The sequence below is a fragment of the Micropterus salmoides genome, unplaced genomic scaffold (assembly GCF_014851395.1).
Source record: "Micropterus salmoides isolate LMB-PRFRI ecotype aquatic unplaced genomic scaffold, ASM1485139v1 Ms_hic_scaffold_20, whole genome shotgun sequence".
Lineage (NCBI taxonomy): Eukaryota > Metazoa > Chordata > Actinopteri > Centrarchiformes > Centrarchidae > Micropterus > Micropterus salmoides.
Genome location: NW_024041151.1, coordinates 32,067,737 through 32,093,392, shown reverse-complemented (window position 1 = coordinate 32,093,392; position 25,656 = coordinate 32,067,737). Strand labels below are relative to the sequence as shown.

The window sequence follows — 25,656 nt, the reverse complement described above, 5'->3', positions numbered from 1 at the left end:
TTTAGCTTTGTTTTGGTCTCCACCGACTACTGAGAAACATAATCTGGCTCTTTGCGATTTGTCACAGCTTTTTCACGGAAAATCTCAATATCTTGTGTCACTTTCAAATAAACTAGGCTTGGCAGTATTATTTAAAATTCTAATGTGTAGGAGGCAAACTCCATCAAAAGAAAATGTACTAAATATAACCTTACTGGAACTGAATAATTTCCAATCTGTCTCCCATCTGGAAAGGCTGTATGCCTGGATTATCTGGCAAATCTTCTTTCCTGTAGGGTTTTGTTGAGGAGCTCAGAGAGATTCTCAGAGCTGCATGTGATAGTTGCTCAAACAACAGAGGCTATTCACACCAAAATAAATTCCCCTCTGAAGTCCCGGGGCACAAAACAGACCCTGCATGAATCAAACTGTGTTCTCTATCCCAGCACACAGATATTATGATTTTTTATTTTTTTTAATCACCAGCTACTTCCACTAGGGGGGTGTGATTTTACGATATGAGATGTGGACGATTAAAATGCCTCCACGATCTACCTTTTCAAAGAGATCGTTAATATGTTGTGCTACAGTGCACAATCTATCAGTTTAGTTCTGTGGCTACACACGCAGTTGACAGCTGCTCTGTCAACAATGCAAGTCAGCTGTCTCAATTACCGTGTCCTCCACTGTCTTCTGAATGAAGTGTGCACTGTGATTGCTCGGCTGGGTAGCCTCGCAATGCCTCCGAGCCGACAGGAAGTGCCCCGTACTTTGTAGTAACTTTTCAAAAAGTCAACACAGTGGACGCTGTAGCGCTACTGCCGCTAGCATTTGGGGGTGTAATTGCAGAAGGATGGAGAAATTGACGCACAAGAATAAACGCCTGGCCTATGGCATAGCTACGCACATAGACCCTATGCAGGAGTATAAATCAAGCTTAACCGTGGCTAACTAGCTGCAGTTATCTAGTTACCTCAGTTAGCCAGCCTAGTGGTCATAGCTGATTCAGCACAGACTGGGAGCTCTGAGCACCTGGGGAGTGTATTGTGTTTAACGTTACACCTCTACTCAAGCACTGGAGCTTTTCAGGCCAGGATAATGAACGGCACCTGATTTGGCACCAGAACCGGAGCCTCCCATTGATCACTGGATGAACAGGACCAAACACAGAGACCAACAGGGAATACCAAGGTGATTTACAAAGTTTCTTAATGAACTGATACATTTACTTTTTATGTTAACTATGTTAACTGTATCTGTCTGTATCTGTAGCTAGTTAGCTTGGTTAGCTGCGTTGCTAGCTGTCCTATTAGCTGAGTCAGACCCATGGTGCCAAGAGCCAACTTTGCAAGATAACCACCTTGGTCCTGTTTTCCATGTTGTGAAACTGGCCTCTGTCGGTCTCGGAGGCTGTGTTGGGTCCTGGTCCGGCTACAGTGTTCACTGAACGCTAAACCAGTCCCACACTGTGACTGCATGACAGGGTGAGGGCATAAGGTACATTCAGTCCCTCCCTGTCTTTGTGTTTCTATGCAGAAGCTTTACTTTAACTTCCTAAAAATCAACGAGTATGAATGGTGATAAGATCGTGAATTTTGATCCTGCCTGAAATAAAACGTGATATGATATTTTTGCCATATTACCCACCCCTAACTTCCACCTAATAATGTAGTGTTTCTCAACGGGGGCAGTACCCACGGAGATTCGGCGGAGATTCTGAATGTGCAGAAGGTTTTGAACATGAGCAGATAAGTTAGTGTTTCCCAATGTATTTGTGCCGGCCCACCACAAACATAACACTGACTGCCACATATTGATTTAAAATTTTTTTACTAGGCCTATTTAAAATTGTATTTGATTGCAGAGCTGCAATATATTCAGTATTCGCACAGCACATCCTCTTGCTCGCCCCTCTCTCTCTCTCTCTCTCTCTCTCTCTCTCCCTCATGAACACAGCTGCACAAATCAGTCCAACACAACACTGTCAATGTCGGAGACCCAGCTTAAAAAAAAGTTATTAGCAAGCATGTAAGGAGCCTAACTAATATTTTCACCAGAATGTACCCCCATACCACTTATTAAGTGCCGCATCCAAGAAAACAGTCTCTGGCTTCACATAGTTTCTGGGAGGAACATTATTAATGAAAAATAATTAATTTTCACATGGCTTTTTTGTTACCTGGGAAAGTAATTAATATGTTTGTCATTCAATTATGTGTTTTTTTCCATGTTTTTAATAACAATATTAACAACAACAATAAAAAGTCATCTTTGATGGTAGGCGGTAAGGGACCTGGATAATGGCTAGGGGGGCGCTGGCCCAAAAAAGATTGAGAACCACTGAAATAATGTAAAGCTGTACAATACACTGGACAACGTTTTGAGCAATGTTGCTGGGCAATCTTGCTAGTGGCAAGTCCGACTAGGTTTTGAACGGATAGCGGCGGTGCGGGGTGGGTGGCGGAGTGGTGGGGGAAGGGGATTACGGTAGTAATCTTTACTCATTACCACTGACGCCAACGTTGCCCTGCACGATTGCTCTAAAAGTTGCTCTGTGTATCATCAGCTTAGCTTGCTTTTACTGTTGCTCAGGAGCGTTTCCAGGCTCTAGAAACATCCAGCCCAGAAATCTTTTATGTTTTTATTTTTCTGCACCAACTTATTGAGGAAATGTCGTTATTTTTATAAAAGGAAACACAAAATTCAGGTGACAATTCTCCTATAGATCAACTTTACTCATTTAATTTCATCCCTGCGGAGTCTAAATACTTTCAAGCGTGTCTGAAGTAGAATGTGCATGTGGCATCTTTTCACCTCAATGATAAATTGGCTTAATTAATTTGAATTCAGTTAGAAACTCCTTTTTACAGCTCCTTGTTCAGCAGCTTTTCTGGTCATGTTCAAAACTTTCTGCACATTAATAATCCCATCTGGGATTGTACTCGATGAGACGAGTGCGCTGCTCTTCATCAGAGGTAGAAATTGAAAACACTTGTGATCAGACAGAAATCTCGCAACAAAAATGTTCACTTCAGCACCTCTGATAAAGTGCAGCTCACAGTCGCTTCAGAGGGAATTAATTACGGTCAAACAGAGCGACAGATGTCGGTGTCATGGTCAGGTGGGTTGTGTTATTCTCAAATACACTGACTAGACACTGACCGACAACATTTATATCGCTGAAAAGCCCTGAAGCTGTCAGCAATGCGCTCTCTCACTTTCTCTCTAAACGTAGGCAAGCAGTAACGGGGGGTCATGTTACGTGAACTTCAAATAATTCAAATCATTGTCTTACTCAAAGAATTAAGTGATCTGCATTCTGCATTTTGTTACTCCACTCATTTATACAGGTGTTTCCCTTTTAAATTTGTCACATATGTGTGTCACAAAATGACAAATGTTTGCAAAATCACATTTTAAGTACCTCTTCTGCCTCCTCTGTTTTAAACGAGAACTTCAATAACCCACGTACAAAATTCAAGTCCCCATAATGTAAATCATTACTTTTTAGGGTAATGACCACCGAAGTCAGGGAAGTCACGCGCACGTCAGATACTCACGAGCACAGATCTCTCCATTCTCGAAGAAGCCTGGGCAGCACTGGGACTTTCTCCTATACATGGTCTTCTCTCCTCTACGATAAGCTGTGCGATAGCTCACCCTGCACACAGGACAGAGTTTCATAATTTCATCGCATTATATGAGTGGAGTGTCTATTATGGAACCAGCTATCGTTAATCTTTTAACTCTGTCTTGATAAAGACCCTGTGAGGCCAAAACCATTCTGGGTTATAAATCATAAATCATGCAAAATCAGTAATACACAGCACCTTTAAAACTGGAACTAAAATAGAATATAGTATGCAACAGTAGCTCATCACCTTGCTCTACTCTGTGTATCTGTTTCTGTGTATCAACCCCACTTCCTGAAATGGTAAATGGTGTGTATTTATATTGTCTTTCCAACCACTCAAAGCATTTTACACTACATCACATTAGTCAGAAACAAAAACTCATTCATTCACACAGACATCTGGCATTCAGTAGCTTGCCCAAGTGCAAGAGCCGGGGATGAAACCACCAACAGTCTGATAAGCAGACAACTGCTCTACCCACTGAGCCACAGCGGCCCATATTGGTTGGATCAGTTCACCTCAGTGTCATGCTCTCAAAAATGTAACATTTCCAGGTTTCAGGATTAAAATATGTAAAGCTTGAAAATATACACTCATTGGCCACTTTAAAATCATATGCAGCCGAATACAACAGCTAAGCTATACAAACTACCTTTACAAATATAATAATGTTCAGTTTTGATTGAAAAAAATGAATAAAGAAACAATTACTAAAATAACGAACAATGAAAATAATAATAATTTGGAAATCAGGAAATATATTTTGCTGCAATGATTTGGCATTTCTCTCTCTCTCTCTCTCTCTCTCTCTCTCTCTCTCTCTCTCTCTCTCTCATTTGGTCCTCACCTGTGTCTGGTGCACTTGAACCAGTTAAGGATGTCGGTGCAGCTGGTGTAATAAATCTGATCATAAGGATGGGCGTACGACTCCTGCACTGTCACTGAGTAACTAAAGCACAGGAAGAAAGAGAGAACAGAGCAGAATCATTGTCAGTGCAGGAACTTCATATGCATGACATCTTACCAACCACATTTATAATAATAATTATTATAATTATATAAACATGGGTGTAGGTGTGAATGTGTATTACTAATGTACTCCTTCCTTTTGAGGATAAAACTCTAGTCCCCCTAATAGAGTGTGTGTGCGGATTGTAAAACCCATATTCTGCTGAAGTGCACACACAGCCTGTGTGATGGTGCGATTATTTGTAAGAAGGGTTTGCATGTTGCTTTAGAAATTAACTGTTTGTTTTGGTGATTACTCTCACTGTCTGTCTGTGCCGTTTGCTTGTTGAATTGGCTGGACAAACATTGGCTGTTATTATGGGAAGTAAATAAAAATGTGGAATGAACATTCAGGTAACAGTTAGTAGACAGTAGTCAATCCTGGGAAACTTTTGTCTGAAACGATATTAAGACCCTATGTTCAGGTAATTACATAGTGAAGGCTGGTTTAATTGTTCATGTGTTAACAGTGAATTTTATGCCTCTACTAAATGTTTTATGTTTAATGAGGCACGCTCATTAGATTGATATTGAGCTTTAACCTTTTGATTGATGAAGAGGTGGTTCATATATTTTAATGTGCTCCTTGCACATTTGGCCAACAGAATTAGTTATCATGTGTCAGTGGGAGGTCAAAGGCCTTTAAAGATATTATTGTAGCATTGAGACTGACCTCTCCCAGTGGCTGCAGACATTGGGATCCTCTAGGTTGAGGGAGGAAGTGATGTAAGGCAGGAAACATAAGGCCACAGCCAATAGGACTGTCCTATGACAGAACAGTGACACGGTCATCTCAGTCAGAGGTGCACCTTCGGTGAGGAATGGATAAGGAAAGGAAACAGGTTAACCGTCTGCATTGGAAGGTTTCAGTTTTACTAAATATTAATAACAATAATACAAAAAAATTACATAAAGTCATTTAGTATAGAAGTTACCTATACCAACATTAAGAATACTGTATATGTACTGTGTGTTTGTGTCAAAACACAAACATTTAATTGAGATCTCAAACCTGAAAAGACATGAGTGTATCAATTTATCAAATCTTGACTGGACATGTCTCACACATAGTGTAATAAAAAGACGTTAACACATTCTTCACAAGCTAATGGGCTAGGGAAGGTTCAAGTCTTATGTGAATCAGACTGACATATATTATCAAAATTATTTTTAATAAGATTCGATGCTTTGATGGGCGGAGCCTGATTCTACTGTCAATCTCACAGTTGAAGCTTTGCAGTGAAACGCGGATCATGCCATTTTGGCAATATGGGGGTGCTCAACGTCTGATTTTACATAGAACTATCAGTTTTATCCCAATAAGTTAATATACAGCCTATTACAATATACATTTCAACGTTTAATGCTGTAAATAAACATGTAAAAAGATAAAAACTTTAAATAAATGTTTTTAAAATGCGTGAATAAATCCAGAATTGTAACCGTAACCCTGGGGCATCAGTGCACATGTGTAGCGTGTAGTGGCAGAAAAGGAACACTTGCTGAAGAGACATAGCCCCAGCTTCACCAGTGTTGTGCAGAGTTGTCTGAACCTCGCGGGACTTTCTGATAATTTATCACCGTTGATGAACCGCACAAAGAATATCATTTTGTTTTTAAACAGCCAGCTACTTGAAATAGACCCGCAATGAACGTGCATGCAGTTGTCCACGGCATGCACGCAACACTCTGCACAAGGCCGGTGAATGGCAGGAGAGAGAGAGAGAGAGAAAAAAAGGTCAACAATAAGCCTTAGTTTAGCTTCGGCTCGCAATTGCCGCGCACAAAAACACACACGATTCGATTATCAGTCGACTATAGGCAGGACTTGACGATTCTAATTCGACTATGTAAATCCTCAGTCAGGGACAGCTCTATAAACTATATTATAATATTATTTCAAAACGGACTCCGTAGATTATCCTGACAAAGTTTCTAGAAGATTGGGCTAATGGTGTCTGACGAGTTCCCGAAAATAGGATTTTGAGAAAAGTGAGTTTAGAATTTTACATTTTTTCAGTGGGCAAATCCAGTGCATGAAATTCTGAAAGTATTTTGACCCTAAACCAAGCTGTTTCAGATAAGTGCAAAACTTAAAAATTTACTGTTACAGGGCCACCATGAGTCATTTTTGCAGTAGAGTAGTGGGTGTAATTTGCAACCCACCTGCCAATTTTGGTGAGTTTTAGTCTTGCAGTTTTTCCTGTATTTTTTCCTGTGCTCCACATTTATTTCCTTGCATTAAAGTGGCATTATATTTATTATTAGCCCACAAGCTAACATGACTCTCTCCGTAACAGCTTTTCTGATGTTCACTGTTTTCACCCAAGTGAATGTTCACCAAAATGTTTAATGTTTGGGCTATCAAGTAATTCCATGTATAAGTGAGATCACTAATCATTACTATTGAAGTCAAAGTCAAGTTGCAAGTATTTAGATTCAGTCAATTCAAGTATAAAGTTATCACATTCAGATGAAATTTCAACTCATGTGATTCAATTCCATACCGGTTTGTGTATGATTTGTAGGATTACTGTGTAAGTTGATTTCAGCTTATCTGCCTACTGAATTTGACACATAGGCTAAAGGCTGAAAACCTTTAATATCTTCTCTTTTTTATACTTTTATGTTTTATACTTTAAATATTTTCTTTTGCTTGCACAATCTAGTTAGAATGGAAATTTTAGAGGCTCTGCAGGCTTTGTAATTTGCAGAATTCTTTCACAACTAAACACATGAGTCACATAGGGAACCTTCAATTTCCAAAGTAATGCTTTTAGTCTAGCAAAATAAATGTTGGATTAAAACAAATCTGGGTCATATCAACATTTCTATCACCGTTCTATCTTTACTGACTGTTGTGTTATCACAAACAGTAATGATACTGAAGTTATTACACAATTGTGGTATTTTATTTTTTTAGGTATTTCAAAGCATCTCACAATCATATACAAGACATATGAAGCACATGCAGTTTGTCCAAGGAGCAACGCTTCTACAGTTTGATAAGAAACCAGAATTTATTTACTTTAAGAATAATACTCATTTTTTCAAGATTATGCAACTATTAGAAATTTAACATTTAAGTCAGTAAAATAAGATGAAATGGACTATTACAAATTTAGTGTTGATATTTGGCATCTAGGCTCCGACCCTCCCTGCAAAGAAACACCAAGCTCAGCTCAGCACAGCAAGGAGTGGGAAGTAAGGATCTTACAGATACCCTAGATCAGTGGATCTCAAACCTTTTCTGTCACACCATTCATAAATGTTCATGCACCACCATCCAAAAGTGGATTTAATTTGTATCAATCATAAACAATCCAGCTGATTGAAATAAACAAGACTCAGGTTAGCAAAATCGCCTTGCTAACAGTGGAGCACTTTTGTTTGTTTATGTCACCACATCAATTGTATTCATGCAAGTTTAGGTCAGTCAACAGCCATGTCCTGAAGTGGCTCTATGCCTTCCCAGTTTGAGAACCACTGCCCTAGACGAACACTGAGTCAGAGCCTATAGGTGGATGCTGGACCACCAGCAGCAGCAGTGACAGCACAGCTTTCAAGTTAGCCATGTGGTGGCAAAAGAGTGAACTGAGCAAGGTTCTTTTGTGGCAAACAAAATCAAAAGGAAAGGATGAAGCGAGTACAAGTTCAGTCATCATTTATGGAGATACCTGTTCCTGTGCTATTATTCCTCACAAATGTTTCACATCACTGTTAAACTGAGCACTCTTGGTTGAAATGGGTCAACACTTCTATTACGGCAAATCAGATCTCATCTTTTCAAGATCATTTCTCTAAAATCGCCATCACCACGAATCACTGACAATGATGTGATAAGTGTAACTAACTGATAGACTGACAGTTTGGGCTGATGTGTATTCAGGTAGCAGGAGGACACAGAAAACCCGATCCTTGTGTGTGTCCTTTACCCCAGTGAAAAACAAAACATGAGCATCAGTATTCCTGTCACATCAGAGGACAGAGAACAGTCAAATAAACCCTGGAAAGAAGTAAATGCAGTGATAATTGCCTCATACATATCAGTGTGAGCTGATATAAACAACTTTAGTTGTCTTTGCTCTTTATTAGTGTGAGAGCTGTAGCTCTTTATTTAGGGCCCGAGCACGAACCGTGCGAGGTCCCTATTGAAACTGCAAGGATTATTTTTCTTTCTTTTCTGCAAAGTAAGCTCAATTTTGGGGGCCTAAACATACTCAAACTCACCAAACTGCACAAAATTCAGGAGTGGCGAAAAATTTCGTATTCTCTGGGTTTCATGCATGGGCGTGGCAAAATGGCTCGCCCCCTACAGAGCAGCACCCGGGTAAGGTTTCACCTACATGTACGAAATTTCTGTGATACGTGTATCATGTCCAGATGCACAAAAAAGACTCAAGAACCCATACCCTAAAATTAATACGAAGTCGGCCATTTTGGATTTAATGGTCATTTTTGCCGATTTACACACTTTGTACTTTAACAAACTCCTCCTAGGGATTCAGTCAGAACGACTTCAAATTTCTGCTGTGCCTTCTAAAGGTATCCCTGGTGTGGCGTCAAAAATCAACTCTTCGCCATGCCACAGGAAGTTGTTGTAATTTCAGTGTACATGCTCACATCTGAACAAAACTTTACGTGCTTGATTACTCTCCCACCCCGAAGACATCTACACACCAATATTCATTTCTAGTCATAGCGGCAAGTGCTATGTAGCGCCACAAAGGGGACACAGGAAGTGACGTATAACACCTTCATGCGGCGTCCAAAGCGCGTCGCAAATTCACAGCCGCACCGGCAGAGCTCCAGAATGTGCAACGCGGCCCCGACGCGCTACACGTGCAAGGGCCCGATCAACGCTGCTCACAGCTTTAATTATTATTATTATTTATTCCACCGTTTTTTGGTATCTAACTAGTCCTGTACCATTTGTCCTACAAACTTGGTTTCAACTTCAAATTGTACATTAAAAAAATGTTTAGTTTAGGAGCTATGCCCTTCCAAAGTGAAGGGTTTTACAGCTTTTAGCAGACTTTACCAGTGTGTGATGTGATCAGTTAGAGTGGAGACAGGAGGATTTTGCAGACCAGAATTTTTTTTGTAAACTGCTGCTAGTCACGTATATTTATCTCTATAAGCACAAAAAAGGCACCAAAATGTAGCCACATGCCTTTTCTCCCTCAAAATGTCAAAATCATAATCAGTGGACATTTAGTTTTTTATCTCTGATCCTTAATTGATTGGAAAATCTCAGTCGTCTCCCATTCACTCCCTGTTGTAGCTGCAGGCTGAGGTCTCCACGTCACTAATTCTTTAACTTGCTGTCAAAATGATAGCTGTAAAGCTTTTTTTATTAAGCAAATACACTTTTTGTATCAACAACACATCAAATTGTCTCATTCCAACCAGGCTGGCTGGTGGTGCAGTTAGCAATCAGTCTCTTTGCTAATAAGCCTCCTATTTGTTTGAAATACAAAACAAATACTTTGTGATTGATGTATTTGTTAAATTAGTCGTTTTTCCTCTTTTGCATCCATGCAATAGCCGATTTGTATTAAGGATCTGAGGAACTTAGAAGCAGGTAAAGCAGCGACCCCACGAGGTTTTATACATCCAAAGAACTTCCATAAAAACCAGACCAGGCATTTATTTAAAGCAGGCGTTTATTTGTTAAAATGTGTCCCCACACCAGGCCTGTAAAGGAGGAAGGCGGCTGTTTGGGACTCGGCTATTAATTGAAGTTTTACACTATGTTTTGTTAAACTTGTCTGCTTAGAATATGGTGTAACTTCAAATTGTACATCTTCTTCATGAGACGGGTGCTATTACCTGTGTAGCTGATATCTGTAATGGTTGATTTTTTATTAATATTTTGATGCATTTTAAAATGAATGGGTTCCTATGGGACTCCTCTTCCAACCTAGCAGGTAGCGGAGCCAGACTCCCATGATGCATGGCAGTGTATAAAGTTTTGTTAAAATTTGCTAATAAGTCTCCTATCTGTTTGAAATACAAAACAAATACTTTGTGATTTCTGTATTTGTTAAATGTGTCTGCTTAGAAAAGTGTTTTTTGTTGGTAATAGTCATTCTTGTGGGGGTTCACTATTGAAACCAGGAGTGAAGTGCCTGTTTCATTTGATAAAAATGGCTGCATTGATAACTAGCCCATTGCCAGGTTTGAGTGGACTTTAGTAGTTTCCTGCTTTGCTCCACCAGTTCTTCAAGTTGCTTTCTCTTTCTGCCTAATTGTTTACATGCTCAGCTGCTCAAGCTGTAACTCAAATTGCCCAAATGATAGCTGAAAAGCTTAACTTTTTAAGGCACTTTACCATCAATAATACTTCAAAAAGCTGTGTGATCCAACAGCGTAGTAAAGAGGCAGTCCTCAGAGTACCACTTCATGCGCCAGACATTAATTTGATTCACAATATTAATATATTATAGCCTGTGAATTTACATAGCTGTTTGTTGTTTGAACGTGATGCTAACAAAATGTGGAGTCCTTACTGACTTGCAGTGGTTACTTTCAAAATTTTGTGTTGTCTAACTCCTAACCTCTAACATGCCCTTCCTGTGCTCTTCTTCTTCAATCGTATTGATCTTGATCTTGCACTTTTGTAGCAATTGCAAAAAATATCTGGCAGCTCTCACGCATTTTTTTAAGGAAATGCCCATTCTAATTTTAATTACAATTTGTTTCAACTTCATTGAAGTCAGCCATTGGTTTTAGGCAGTAGTGGAAAAATACAAAGTGAGCGAACAGAAGAAAACTCTAAATCAAATCAATATTTGGTGTGACCATGCTTTGGCTTCAATTCAATTCAATTTTATTTAGATAGCGGCAAATCACAGCGCTTTTTATAAAAGCGCAGGTCTAGACCATACTCTGTAATGTTATTTACAGAAGCCCAACAATTCCCACCAAGAGCAAGCACTAGGCGACAGAGGCAAGGAAAAACTTCCTTTTAAGAGGCAGAAACCGCGAGCAGAACCATGGCTCAGGGTGGGCGGCCATCTGCCTTGACCGGTTGGGGTGAGAGAGAGAGAGAGAGAGAGAGAGAGAGAGAGAGAGAGAGAGAGAGAGAGAGAGAGAGAGAGAGAGAGAGAGAGAGAGAGAGAGAGAGAGAGAGAGAGAGAGAGAGAGAGAGAGAGAGAGAGAGAGAGAGAGAGAGAGAGAGAGAGAGAGAGAGAGGGCAGCCTACACAGTATATACACAGAGGTACAGACAGTAAAGGTGATGTTGCTATAGACTAAATGGAAAATGGTACAGATATTTATAGTAGTGTTAATGATAATAATCGTAATGTTAATGATTATAATAACAATAATAACAATAGGACTAGTAACAATAGTTGTAGCAGAAGGTGTCGAGCTGGAACACGGGGGCAGCAGGTGACTCGCAACCACAGATCCAGACTCCACAGCTCCAGAGCCAGAAACACCTGCAGGAAGTGGTGGGAGGAGAGAGGAGAGGGACGAGAAAGCACAAGACTACCGGAAAGGGGAAAAGTCGAGTTAGTAACATGCAATAATGGGATGAGGTTGCATACAGAAGGAGAGAAAGTAGAGGAGAGAGAAGCTCAGTGCATCATGGGAAATCCCCCGGCACTGTAGGCCTATAGCAGCATAACTAAGGGATGGTTCAGGAGTCACCTGAGCCAGCCCTAACTATAAGCTTTATCAAAGAGGAAAGTCTTAAGCCTACTCTTAAATGTGGAGATGGTGTCTGCCTCCTGAACCCAAACTGGAACCTGGTTCCACAGATAGCTGAACGCTCTGGCTCCCATTCTACTTTTGGAGACTCTAGGAATTACAAGTAACCCTGCATTCTGGGAGCGCAGTGCTCTGGTGGGGTAGTAAGGTACTATGAGCTCTTTAAGATAAGATGGTGCCTGACCATTAAGAGCTTTGTAGGTAAGAAGAATGATTTTAAATTCTATTCTGGATTTTACTGGAAGCCAATGCAAAGAAGCTAAAACAGGAGAAATGTGATCTCTTTTCCTGGTTCCTGTCAGAACACATGCTGCAGCATTCTGCATCATTTTTAGACAGGATGTTCCTGATTTTCGCAGTGGTGCTAGAGGCCAGGGCGATGCCATCAAGGGAAACTATATCTTTAGATAATGCGTCACGGAGGTGCTTGGGCCCCAGAACAATAACTTCAGTTTTATCTGAGTTTAACATTAGAAAATTACAGGTCATCCAGATTTTAACATCCTGAAGGCACATTTGAAGTTTAGCTAACTGATTTGTTTCATCTTGGGTTATCGATAGATATAACTGAGTATCATCTGCATAACAATGAAAGTTTATGGAATATTTCCTGATAATATTGCCTAAAGGAAACTTATATAAAGTGAACAGGATTGGTCTGCTTGATGCTTCAAACAGCATCAGTTCTTCTAGGTACACTTACACATAGTTTTTGAAGAACATGGGCAGGTAGGTTGGCCCAAACATCTTGGAGAACTCCCCACAGTTCTTCTGTGGTTTTAGGCAGACTCAGTTGTACCTCTCTCTTTATGATTCTCTTCATGCTTCAAGATTTTTCTTCTGTTCACTCACTTTCCGTTTTGTTAATTGATAAACATAGTCTACTAACATGTATAATTTTGAAAGCACCCTCCCCCCCATGACAGACCCAAATGTCACCTGTGAATAAGGTCTATAGTGTGTGTGGTCATGCTTTTATGTATTGTGTGGATCCCAGGAAGAGTAGCTGATGTTCTGCATCAGCTTATGGGAAACCCAATAAAATTCAAAATCTTTAGGATTTGTCATTGGGTCCGCAGTTAAGTAGGTATGTCTGGTCTTCTTCCTTAAAAAACAGGTGGTGAAACAGCACACTTTGCCACTTTATTACTCCAGCTGCTTGATTAATCTCAGTGCTAGTGAGCAGGATCAACTTCTAGAAGCCAACAAGGTTAGCCCTGTGTCTTCTGGCTAGCCTCCTTTTGAAAAAGTTGGTTGATAGAGGAAGCCTGCGAGATGTCTCCAGTGGCTGTATGTCTGTTGACAGTGTGTCTGTGCAGGCGGTTTATGGGCCAGCAGGGTCAGTCCTCTCTGGTTTCACTGAGCAAAGAGAGAGCACAGCTGCAGCCACCAACACTGAAATGCTCCCTATCCAAGACAACTGCACTGCTGCACAAACAAGGACCATGTTGTGTGTGTAAAAGGGCTCCAGACACACATACCCTAATGGAGCGGATTAGGCTGGGCTGTACAACTTTGATACACTGTTCCAGGCAGCACAGTATTGATGCCTCTCTGTCCGTTCACAAAGGACTGGCAGGAAGTGAGACCTGCTCTCTGAAGTCCCTCCAGAGCAAGACAAAAACTTCATCCAAAAGTAGCTAAAATAAGACCAACTGATTTTTGTGGTCTTTACTCCTAGCTCTGAGCTCAAAATTCAGTAAATGCGTAATATATATATATATATAATCATAAAACTAAAATTGAATCGTAATTTCTAGTGTGTAAATAATTACAGCAGATGAAAGTTAACAATATGATAACATTTTATGTGGATCATTTTAGAACATTCAAGACTCAGCTCACTTTGCATGTTTTTTTTAATTGACCTACATCCATGTACATCTTAATACAAAGCAGTACTCTACATCCATTTTGCAAACGTTTTACTTTGAGAGATTCTTCAGGAAAGAAGTGGGTGGGAAGTACCACTCTTCTTTCCCATCAAGGATAATTGGTTGTGCCTGACAAAACAACAGCTGAAGCTGATGAAGTAGGCCTACAGCTGACTGTAATGGATTTGGGCAAGCCTGACAAAGTTGAGATTAGACTGATTATAGCATAACTCTGAGCACATAAAGTGATCATCATATTGAGGATAAAAAGAAACATTGGAATAGTGGTGGTATAGAATGACACACAACAACCCTGACTGGAGCTGTTTTGCAGACCATCACAAAGAAATACTCAACATGTTGGAAACACTTGTTTTAGTGAGCACATACGGCAGTTATGATAGTCTCAACTGGACAAAGATTTAAATATCTCTGAATTGTTCACTTAGAGCGTATTCACACTAGGCCCGGTTGCCTTATACCGTGCCCAAGCACGATTGTCCCCCCTCCCCCGCTGGCTTGCGCTCACATTACGCCTAACGATCCGAGCCAGAGCACGTTTACTTCATCATTCAGTCAGTGATTCCCATATAGGGTTGCCACCTTCAGTACAGAAAAACAAGGGACACCTGTCGCAGCGGTGCGGACCACAGGCCTGATGGTGTGCCAGTGGTGGTTTATCATAGCTTAAAAGATGTTTTCAGGAAAGTTCACTTTTCAGTTCAATTCAATTTTATTTATATGGCACCAAATCAACAACAACAGTTATCTCAGAGTGCTTTTCATATAATGTACTTGCCTCATCATGAGCCTATGGTGAAAAGGGTTACATTTTTGTGGTGCTTAAAATAGGTAAATATTGTGGATTTGAACTGTTAACAGTACAGACCAGTCAAATACTCAGTATGAGACTGCAATAGCAGGTTTAAATCTGCACACAACACTGAGGGATATTGCAAAAATTACAAAAATCCCGGATGAGCCCCTAAAAATGTAACCTTTTCACCATAGGCTCGTGATTAGGCAAGTACATTATAAAGCAAAACATAAAGTATTAAACCCCTTAATGCTTGGTAAAATGGTGAAAGAGACATCCCATTGTATAACACTGGCACCGACTTATCTCCAAACTCAGGAACCTTAGAAACGGCTGTAAAACCAGACATAGTATGTTTAGACTGCTTTGCTTCCCTCAATCTTTACCAACTAACTTCAATAATTTCTTCATCTAAACCATCAACCTGCCTCTTAGACCCCATCCCGACTAGGCTGCTTAAAGAAGTTTTACCCTTAGTCAGCACTTCTATACTAGATATGATCAGTCTATCTTTATCAACAGGCTATGTACCACAGTACTTTAAAGTAGCTGTAATTAAACCTCTTCTGAAAAAGCCCAACCTTGATCCAGATGTTTTAGCCAACTATAGACCTATATCTAACCTTCCATTTCTCTCTAAGATCCTGGAAAAAGCAGTCGCCAAACAGCAGACAGTGTGACTTTCTACATAGCAATAGTTGATTTGAGGATTTTCAGTCAGGATTTAGAGTTCATCATAGCACAGAGACAGCACTGGTGAAAATTACTAATGACCTCCTCATTGCATCAGAGATAGGACTTGTCTCTGTACTGGTCTTGAACCAAAGTTAGTCAAGGATCAGTCCTCAAACCAATCTTGTTTACTTTATATATGCTTCCTTTCGGCAATATTATCAGGAAACACTCCATAAACTTTCATTGTTATGCAGATGATACTCAGTTATACCTTATCGATCAAGCCAGATGAAACTCATCAGTTAGCTTAACTTCAAATGTGCATTCAGAATGTTAAAACCTGGATGACCTGTAATTTTCTAATGTTAAACTCAGATAAAACTGAAGTTATTTTTCTGGGGCCCAAGCACCTCCGTGACGCATTATCTAAAGATAGTTTCCCTTGATGACATTGCCCTGGCCTCCAGCACCACTGTGAGGAATCTTGGAGTTATCTTTGATCGGGGCATGTCGTTTATCACATTAAGCAAATTTCAAGGACTGCCTTTTTTCACCTACGTAATATTGCAAAATTCAGGAACATCCTGTCTAAAAATAATGCAGAAAAACTAGTCCATGCATTTGTTACTTCAAGGCTGGATTACTGCAATTCCTTATAATCAGGCTGCTCGAAAAAGTCCATTAAGACTCTTCAGCTGATCTAGAATGCTGCAGCATGTGTTCTGACAGGAACCAGGAAAAGAGATCACATTTCTCCTGTCTTAGCTTCTCTGCATTGGCTTCCAGTAAAATCCAGAATAGAATTTATAATCCTTCTTCACACCTACAAAGCTCTTAATGGTCAGGCACCATCTTATCTTAAAGAGCTCATAGTACCTTACTACCCCACCAGAGCACTGCACTCTGGGTTACTTGTGTTTCCTAGAGTCTCCAAAAGTAGAATGGGAGCCAGAGCGTTCAGCTATCAAGCTCCTCTCCTGTGGAACCAGGTTCCAGTTTGGGTTCAGGAGGCAGATACCATCTCCACATTTAAGAGTAGACTTAAGACTTAAGACTAAGCGCTCTGAGATAACTATTGTTGTGATTTGGCATTATATAAATAAAATTGAATTGAATATAATAAACCTGTCTAGGAACGCTATGATTCTCACTCTCTCTACTAACCAATAATCTTGATTTTAACCCCTATTGAATATTACCACAGAAAATACTGATCTACTCAGATACAAAGCATGTCATGAAACAAACTAGCGGCCAAAACGGTGGCTGTAACACAGTGAATCAATATATTTGACCGTCACAACCCGAGGGAAATGACTCGTTTCACTATTAGAACATTTGAAAAGGCTACACCAGCCGCACGTCTACAATTTTAACCCCATTTACGTTAGCGAAGCACTAAACCGGAAGTTAGCCTGCTCAACCGGCAAAAGTCAACACAGTGGACGCTGTAGCGCTACTGCCGACTAGTGTTTGGGGGTATAAATGTAAATGCTCTGTATTTGTATAGCGCCTTTCTAGTCTTTTCGACCACTCAAAGCGCTTTTACACTACATCTGCATTCACCAGTCATACACATTCATACACTGAGCCTAAGTGCTCAAACGGAAACTAACATTCACACACATTCATACACTGGCAGAATAGCCACCAGGGGCAATTCGGGGTTCAGTATCTTGCCCAAGGACACTTTGACACGCAACCAGGGGGAGCCAGGGATTGAACCGCCGACCTTCCGATTAACAGCCAACCCGCTCTATCTCCTGAGCCGCAGCCACCCTTAAATGGGCCTTTAAGCAGCTTCGTCCGTCCGTCACCGACAGCAACACAGTCCTCAGTGGAGGAAAATACCTGTGTCAACCGGCAAAACTCTTCCCGATGTGGTCTCCTCTTGTCCAGCAGGCGTACGGTGTTTCTGTGGTCCCTCCCACGACGGTGTCACTGTACCACAAAGCCACGAGCTAACTTAACCAGAGAAGCTAACAGGTCTAAGCTCGCTCCACAGTACAAATACACACACCTCCGGTTGGTAGTTCACAGTCCCACAGTCACAAACTCCTATGCAGAGAGCGCGGTGTCTGATAAAACAAATTATAGTTACTAACTACTATAGTTAACTTAAAGCGTTAAGTGCACAAAAACACTGTGCGTGTGATGTGCAGATCGATCCTAAAGTATCGATATTTCTGATACCAACATCTCCTGCTCTAGGATCGATACTCATATAAAAAGGATCTATATCTAAACTCAGTCTTTTGGAGTGAGTATGTGTTTTATCATAAGTATCTTTCTGTCACCACGATGGTCTAATTATACTCAGTTGAAAGGAACTACTTTTCCTTCCGCCTGTCAAAGTCATGCTTGCGCTACGGCTGTCAAGGAGCTTCTTTGATGTGAGCCGCTGGAGCCCTCCCGCGATTGAATACTGACTATGGCTGACTATAAAAACATCACGTCACGTCTGGCTGTATTTTAGCTGTGAAGGTAATTATGTTGTTCTGTGGTGTGTGTGCAAAGACAGTGAAATACTTTTGGAACACCGCAAACTTCACTAAACATCTGAGATTAAGTCACTATAATAGGATCATGTTATGAAGCGGCTGTTCTGAGCAGGACATTTTTATTGTAATTAAAGAATATGACAGTAGTTTGACGTCTTGTCATTATGCAGCTATTATTTTGAATTGGTAAGGCTACAGCCTACTCCTTATTTCTCTCATAAATACAAAATGATTAGTGAGCTTTTCCTATGTAATAAACCATCGTTAAAAGATTTTAAGGAAAACACAGCTGTTAAATTACCAGGCCACATCTAAACAACCAGGATAATTAAATGATAAATCTTATTGCATTGTCCACAACTAGGCATTAGCCACCTCAGTAACTCTTAAACCTTAACAAAGATTACATATGAATTAAGCACTTTATCAAGCCCAACAAAATACAATACCCCACATATTTCAGAAATAAGATAACATAAGCAACCGACTCAAGGTAAAATTACTCTTTATCAATGGAGTCTGGTGGCTTTGAAAATAGTGATATAGCGACTATTTCTGGTTAAACAAAAAATATCTCTCTCTTTAACAAGGTTGTCAGACACAAATAACACATGAGCAATGTGGCAAAAACTCTGTAGTGGACATACATTGACGGGGTGCAATTCCTGCAAGGATTACATTGCAGCCATTTCACTGCTGTCAACAGCAGCGCATATGCTCAATAATGCACCAATTTCAAAAAGTGTTGTCTCAATCAGTCATATAGACACAAAACTTGCTTTTAATTAGTTGTCTATATGGGCCAAACGACAGCCTGTAAAATATATTAAATTGACTTTCACTGGCATGGTACATGCTGGGAGCACTGTTTCATTCCATAGTAAGCCTGGCAATTCATCAGTGTGAAAGTGTGTAAGATTTTAGCAGGTGCACCAGCCACTTATTAGACCTAGTAGTCTCTCGGGTACTATTTGTCCAGTCTTTCTCCAGTGAGACCCTTGGCATTCTTAACAGGAACAGGTGGTGCATTTGGAAAAGCTGTAGATACACTTGAATGAAGTGACAAACAAGGGATCCACCCACAAAGTACAACTTTACAATGTCCAAAAATCATGAAGATCCAGCCCCAGAAAAGTCCCCATCTTTGGTTTAATCATGTGAACATCTTAAAAAAGGAAATCACTGGTATTTTTCAGCTCGGGTGTTAATCTCATAACTGTGATCATTCTTAATATTAACAACTTTGCACTTGCCTCTACAGCTAGCTGTATTCATCAAAGCTTCAGACTCTGGTTTGGTTGTTTTCAAAAGCAATTTACTAAGAAAATCTTTCTCTGAGTCCTTGTCAATTGTCTACAGCCCTGCATGTCATGTATTACAAGTATACAGAATGCTAAGTGGAATGACAGAATGTTGTGAATTTAGCCTGGAGAGCTAACAATCAGTAATGTTTTAAAGTAGCAAACATTTTGCCTCAGGTCTCTTGTTATCTAGGTCTCAGAATTAGTAGTACCAGTCAGGTTTTGTTCAAAAGATGCGGTCCAGGTTCTGGTCTCAGTTTGAGGCCTGTGCAAACTTTCAGTTAAAATGAAAATGCTGTGAAAATAAAACAATCCCAGGAGTATTGGTGGTCAAAATCCAATGTTTCAGCTTTTCAGGAGTCTTCATTCCACTGACACATTATTATCGATCACACACTATTATAATGTGATGTCATCAGAGAGCTGTGATTCTGTAGCAAGCTGTAATAGCAACCTGCTGTATGTGCTGTGATATATTCTGATTTGATGGTTTTTTAGAACTACAGGGAGTAGGGTTAGGGTTTTTCCATCTTTTTCTCTTTGTTTGGTTCCGGAATGATTCCATCCCTCATAAACTTCTGAAGTTTCTGCTTGCAAAATAAAAAAACAAATTCTCATGCATTGATTTGGAAACACTGATTTTTCAGCCTAATTTCCACCCACTGCCAACGTGTGCATCCCAAGCTGTTGGTCCAAGTACTCTTCATCTCCCGCCTTGACTACTGCAACTCACTTCTGGCTGGACTCCCTGCCTCCATGATCAAACCTTTGCAGCGTATACAGAATGCTGCAGCATGCTTTGTGTTCAATCCACCACAGTTCTCCCATGTGACCCCCTTCTTCCATGACCTCCACTGACTCCCTGGTGCAGCACAGATCACATTTAAGACAATGGTACTGGTTTACAGTGCCTTGCGAAAGTATTCGGCCCCCTTGAACTTGAACCTTTTGCCACATTTCAGGCTTCAAACATAAAGATATAAAACTGTAATTTTTTGTGAAGAAACAACAACAAGTGGGAACCAATCATGAAGTGGAACGAAATTCATTGGATATTTCAAACTTTTTTAAAAAATAAAAAACTGAAAAATTGGGCGTGCAAAATTATTCAGCCCCCTTAAGTTAATACTTTGTAGCGCCACCTTTTGCTGCGATTACAGCTGTAAGTCGCTGGGGGTACGTCTCTATCAGTTTTGCACATCGAGAGACTGAAATTTTTGCCCATTCCTCCTTGCAAAACAGCTCGAGCTCAGTGAGGTTGGATGGAGAGTGTTTGTGAACAGCAGTTTTCAGTTCTTTCCACAGATTCTCGATTGGATTCAGGTCTGGACTTTGACTTGGCCATTCTAACACCTGGATATGTTTATTTGTGAACCATTCCAGTGTAGATTTTGCTTTATGTTTTGGATCATTGTCTTGTTGGAAGACAAATCTCCGTCCCAGTCTCAGGTCTTTTGCAGACTCCATCAGGTTTTCTTCCAGAATGGTCCTGTATTTGGCTCCATCCATCTTCCCATCAATTTTAACCATCTTCCCTGTCCCTGCTGAAGAAAAGCAGGCCCAAACCATGATGCTGCCACCACCATGTTTTACAGTGGGGATGGTGTGTTCAGGGTGATGAGCTGTGTTGCCTTTACACCAAACATAACGTTTTGCATTGTTGCCAAAAAGTTCGATTTTTGTTTCATCTGACCAGAGCACCTTCTTCCACATGTTTGGTGTGTCTCCCAGGTGGCTTGTGGCAAACTTTAAATGAGACTTTTTAAGGATATCTTTAAGAAATGGCTTTCTTCTTGCCACTCTTCCATAAAGGCCAGATTTGTGCAGTATACGACTGATTGAGTCTCCCACCTCAGCTGTAGATCTCTGCAGTTCATCCAGAGTGATCATGGGCCTCTTGGCTGCATCTCTGATCAGTCTTCTCCTTGTTTGAGCTGAAAGTTTAGAGGGATGGCCCAGTCTTGCCTGAAATGTGGCAAAAGGTTGAAAAGTTCAAGGTGGCCGAATACTTTCGCAAGGCACTGTACAAGGCCATCAATGGAACTGCCCCCTCCTACCTCCAGGCGTTAGTCAGACCGTATGCCCTAGCTTTAGCGCTCTGCTCAACTACCTCTGCTAGCCGGCTGGTACCGCCATCACTAAGAGTGAGCAAAAGTCGCTCAGCTAAGTCACAACTTTTTCTCTGTTCTAGTTGTGGAACAAGCTCCCAGCCAATGGCAGGACAGCAGAGTTGCTTCCGCAAGAGCAGTCGTTCAGTTGGATTTTGTGTTATTGTGTGACTTTGTGTTTTTATTTGAGTTACTGTGACTTTAAAGGGTTATTTTAATAAATTTTTTTTATTTTTTACACAAACTGACAGATCAAGGCAGCAGTAGACCAGATAGGTAAAAATACCAGAAAATGTCAGTGCAACAGTGCAAATATGTGCCAACAACAGGTATAAATTCTGCAGTCTTATCTGATAGCATGAGCATATCACTGTCAGCTGCCCCAACTGTAAAAGGTAGTGGAATGTAGGTAACAGCAGAGTTGGAAAGTGTACAAAATTATTCTACTTAAGTAAAAGTACGATTACAAGTATAAAAATCTACTCAAGTAAAAGTAAAAAGCAGTTCATTTAAAATTTACTCAGAGTAAAAGTTATTTAGTTAAGTTTTTAACCTCCTAAAATAACTTATTTATATTGATTTAATATCTTATTTATACGTATACTTATTTAATTAAATTGCAGTCTTTTGCGATTTGATAAGGGAACAAAGCCATATAGTGCTTTCAATTTTAGTTTGTTTGACAGATACTTTGCCAAATCAATGGAAAAACAATGTTAGAGACAGTTTGTTATAATAAGAAGTTTGAGAATGTTTTCGCTTCATTAGGAAACTGTGGCGGAATATGAAGTCATATCCCTATTTACATTCAAACAGGTGGTCATTTTAATGGGAGTAAGAGTAGTAAGTAAGTGGAATAAGCGTTAGTATAATAAATAACTAGTTACCAGCAAGTAGCCAATGCCAACCAACATTGTCATGCACCGATGTCTTTTTGGCTATAAGGAGCAAAGCATCTTGACTTTACAGCCCCTTCACAGTCCATTGTAGAGACTGATGCACATGAGTGTCCGCATTTGATCTTGGATGATTTTCACTGCACTAGCTTTGTCATGAACTGTCCTTTTTACAGCAAAATGGTGAAGCTGCAGCAGCAGGTAATGTTCAGTTTGCTTTAGCAGTAACTTAATTCAGCATTTGTTCACAGCTTACACTGCATGATAAAGATAATACAGCTGTTGTTCTCCTGCACTTGAAGCCAAAGTGGTCGCAAGTTGTTACTTGCGCTTTTTTGTTTTTTAACTCAGTAACGGATGTGACTGAAAATGTGGCGAAGTACAATACTTTAAACAAAACATACTTAAGTAAATGTAAAATTACAGATTTAAAAAACTACTTCAAAAAGTACAAGTACACAAAAAGCTACTCAATTACAATAACGTGACTAATTGTAGGCCTAGGCCCAATTTGTCACTTTCCACCTTTGGGTAACAGTCAGTTTTAGAATTCGGGAGTGGTGCAGTTTAGTCAGACTTATAGTTATGTTACAACTGGTTTTATGGCCAAAAAAAGAAATTCAGCATTTCCCACCAGAAAGTTATGCTTGGGAGCATGGATCATTATACTGCAGTTTGCCAGTGGTTGATGGGAGTCCTTAGAGTCTCCAACTGAAAGGAGTAGGCCATCACACTGTCTAAACGGACATTTGACTTATAGAAAACAGAAATAGTACTTTAAGCATCAAAAGTAGGCCTAAATGTCCTGTACAATTGTCTCTTTCATAATAGTACAGACGATCAATGTGCACCCACAATAAGGCTTTTCCACTTAAAATTGCCAGCAGGCGATATCCAATCCTTCCCAACAGAAACCAACGTCATTTAACGTTAGTAAAAAAGAAATCAACGTTGTCTTTTGGTGTCACACTGGACTTGATCACCGATGTGCTTTGTTTGTCAGACGCAGAAAACACTGCGGGCTGGTAGAAAAAATACGGCGTTTATCGGGGTGTTTTATCTGCACGGCCAGGTCAACTGCAGAAACGAATCAGAAGTCAAATGTTCCTATTTTAGTCAAAAAGTTCGGCGCAATAGTAGACATTAAACAGAATACAGACAAACGGTCACTTGTCCATCTGATCACAGCTCGGCGGTATAATAGTCATTAACTAACATTCCTTTTGGTAAATCTTACAGACATTATTAAAAAACGTCTCCAAGCCGAACAATTATATTGCATTAAATAGGCTCCCCTTCCCAGTGCGCGCACAACGAGTTGCAGATCTGCGTGCTTCAAAGTAAATCCAGAAAATGAAATCACGTCTGAAGCATGCTGTGGGCTACTGGATCACAATTATGCGATGTGTTTCTCTATGACTTAGCATACATTTGAAAAATATATTACACTGTCAATATTTTGAAGGTGATCATTCATAAGAGTAAATCGTACTTTCCTATCCCTAAACCCACAGCTTCACACATTTGTAGAGTGATAACCTACTTATGTTCCCTTCCACTTGGGCTTAAAGAAGCCGTGGAGCAGACAGCGGCAAGTAAAAGGTGCTGACACCGTTTTCATCCGCAGTAAAAGAACAGTTATTATCTGTAATCAGACAGCCTGGGAACACTGCTCACTGCTGGAGAGAAACGTTTACCTTCAGCTGTTTATGAGAGAAGAACGATTCTGCCTTGGCTCATGGGTCGGTCCCTTGGTGCTGATAGTGATAATATATCCAGTAGTTAATGGAAAACAGTCCTCCTGAAAGCCCACACGACATCAAGCTGCAGTCGCTGAGAGCAGTAAAAATCGCAGTGTTCGCTGAGATGAGTCTCGGCAGCGTATCCACACTGACAAACTTTCCCCCATTCTCACAGTGACCGGACTGCTCCGGTGACATCACCAGCCTCTTCGCCAATGACGGGCTGTCCCAGACGTGCATCATAGGAGTATCTTTTCCAATATTGGTGGCCTGGACTTTCTTTTACTGTGTAATTATAATATCAGCAAACTTTCATAGTCCTGGTCTCCCTTATTGAAACACAACTTCTCTCCACATCGATAATATATTTGGAATAAGGACAGTCTCTATAAAAACAAGTCAATATTTTTTGAAAACTGGTTTAATAATAATATTTTACTTGTTGGTCAACTGATACCAATGGTAAGATTTTTTGACGACGTATCAAATTCCCATATCAGCCATTGTTCTTGTTGCTGTTCCTTCAGGAGTCAGGCTGTTGCTGGGAGGCCACTTAATCACACTGTAAATTTGACACTGCTGTGGGGAGTTTATGCTTTTCCTCTAAGCAACAGGTAAATAATAAAGTAATTAGAGTTTTTTTCCAAAAGGACATTCTGACTATGCCTTACGTTATTTCATATTGGAATAGTAGAGAGTGTGCCTTGGGATAAAGTGTGGTCTTTACCCTGTGAATATTTGCTTACTAATAAAGTGAGATAAGTTTGTTTAAATTAATTCACCGGTTCTACCCAGTAAAATCTTTCTTTAAAAGATATAAACCGAATATTGATACGGGAGTGTGTTCATTTTGTTTTAAGGATGTTTTCTTCAGTGTTTTTGATTTCAGGGAGGATAAAAAAACAAAACAAAAAAAACTTCACAATAAATGTTATTCTTACTTGCCAAATTCCATATCCACAAATGTAAATTTACTGGTTCTAAACCATTCTTCCTCATATTTATGAGTGAGCTAGATGCATATATGAACTCCAAAAACTGTAAAGCTCAAAAGGACTGCACAACTATATTCAACATTTATGACCTCATGGTGTCAAGGGTTGGCTGAGTGAAGACAGGAAGCTGAGGTGTGGACCCAAATGCAGACCAAAAGGCAAAGAGGTTGCAGTTCAAAAACATTTATTAACCCAAAAAGACTTACTGAAGCAGGCACAAGGCAAAGGTCCAATCAAAAGTAATCTAAACTGAAACCATAGGGAAAAATCCAAAAACAAAGAGTATCCACAAGGTTATCCAAAAGATACAAAAAATGAGGCGCAGTGGAACACTCAACATAGACGACCCAAGGACATGACAAGGACTGAAGACAACTGAGGACAATATATACACACACAGCTGAAAC

The 25,656-nt window shown here is 40.1% G+C and overlaps 1 protein-coding gene across 1 annotated transcript in view; it reads right to left on the bottom strand.

The window, feature by feature from the left end:
* megf10 (multiple EGF-like-domains 10) overlaps positions 1-24,411 on the bottom strand; it is a 108,685-nt gene extending 84,274 nt beyond the window's left edge. The window contains exons 1-4 of the mRNA XM_038733535.1: positions 24,210-24,411; positions 5,296-5,431; positions 4,462-4,563; positions 3,540-3,640 (exon numbers count right to left, since the gene is read on the bottom strand). Of these exons, the coding sequence (XP_038589463.1) occupies positions 3,540-3,640; positions 4,462-4,563; positions 5,296-5,414 (322 nt within the window). The 5' untranslated portion in view covers positions 5,415-5,431; positions 24,210-24,411. The remainder of the gene's footprint in view (positions 1-3,539; positions 3,641-4,461; positions 4,564-5,295; positions 5,432-24,209) is intronic.
* Positions 24,412-25,656: the final 1,245 nt, after the last annotated feature.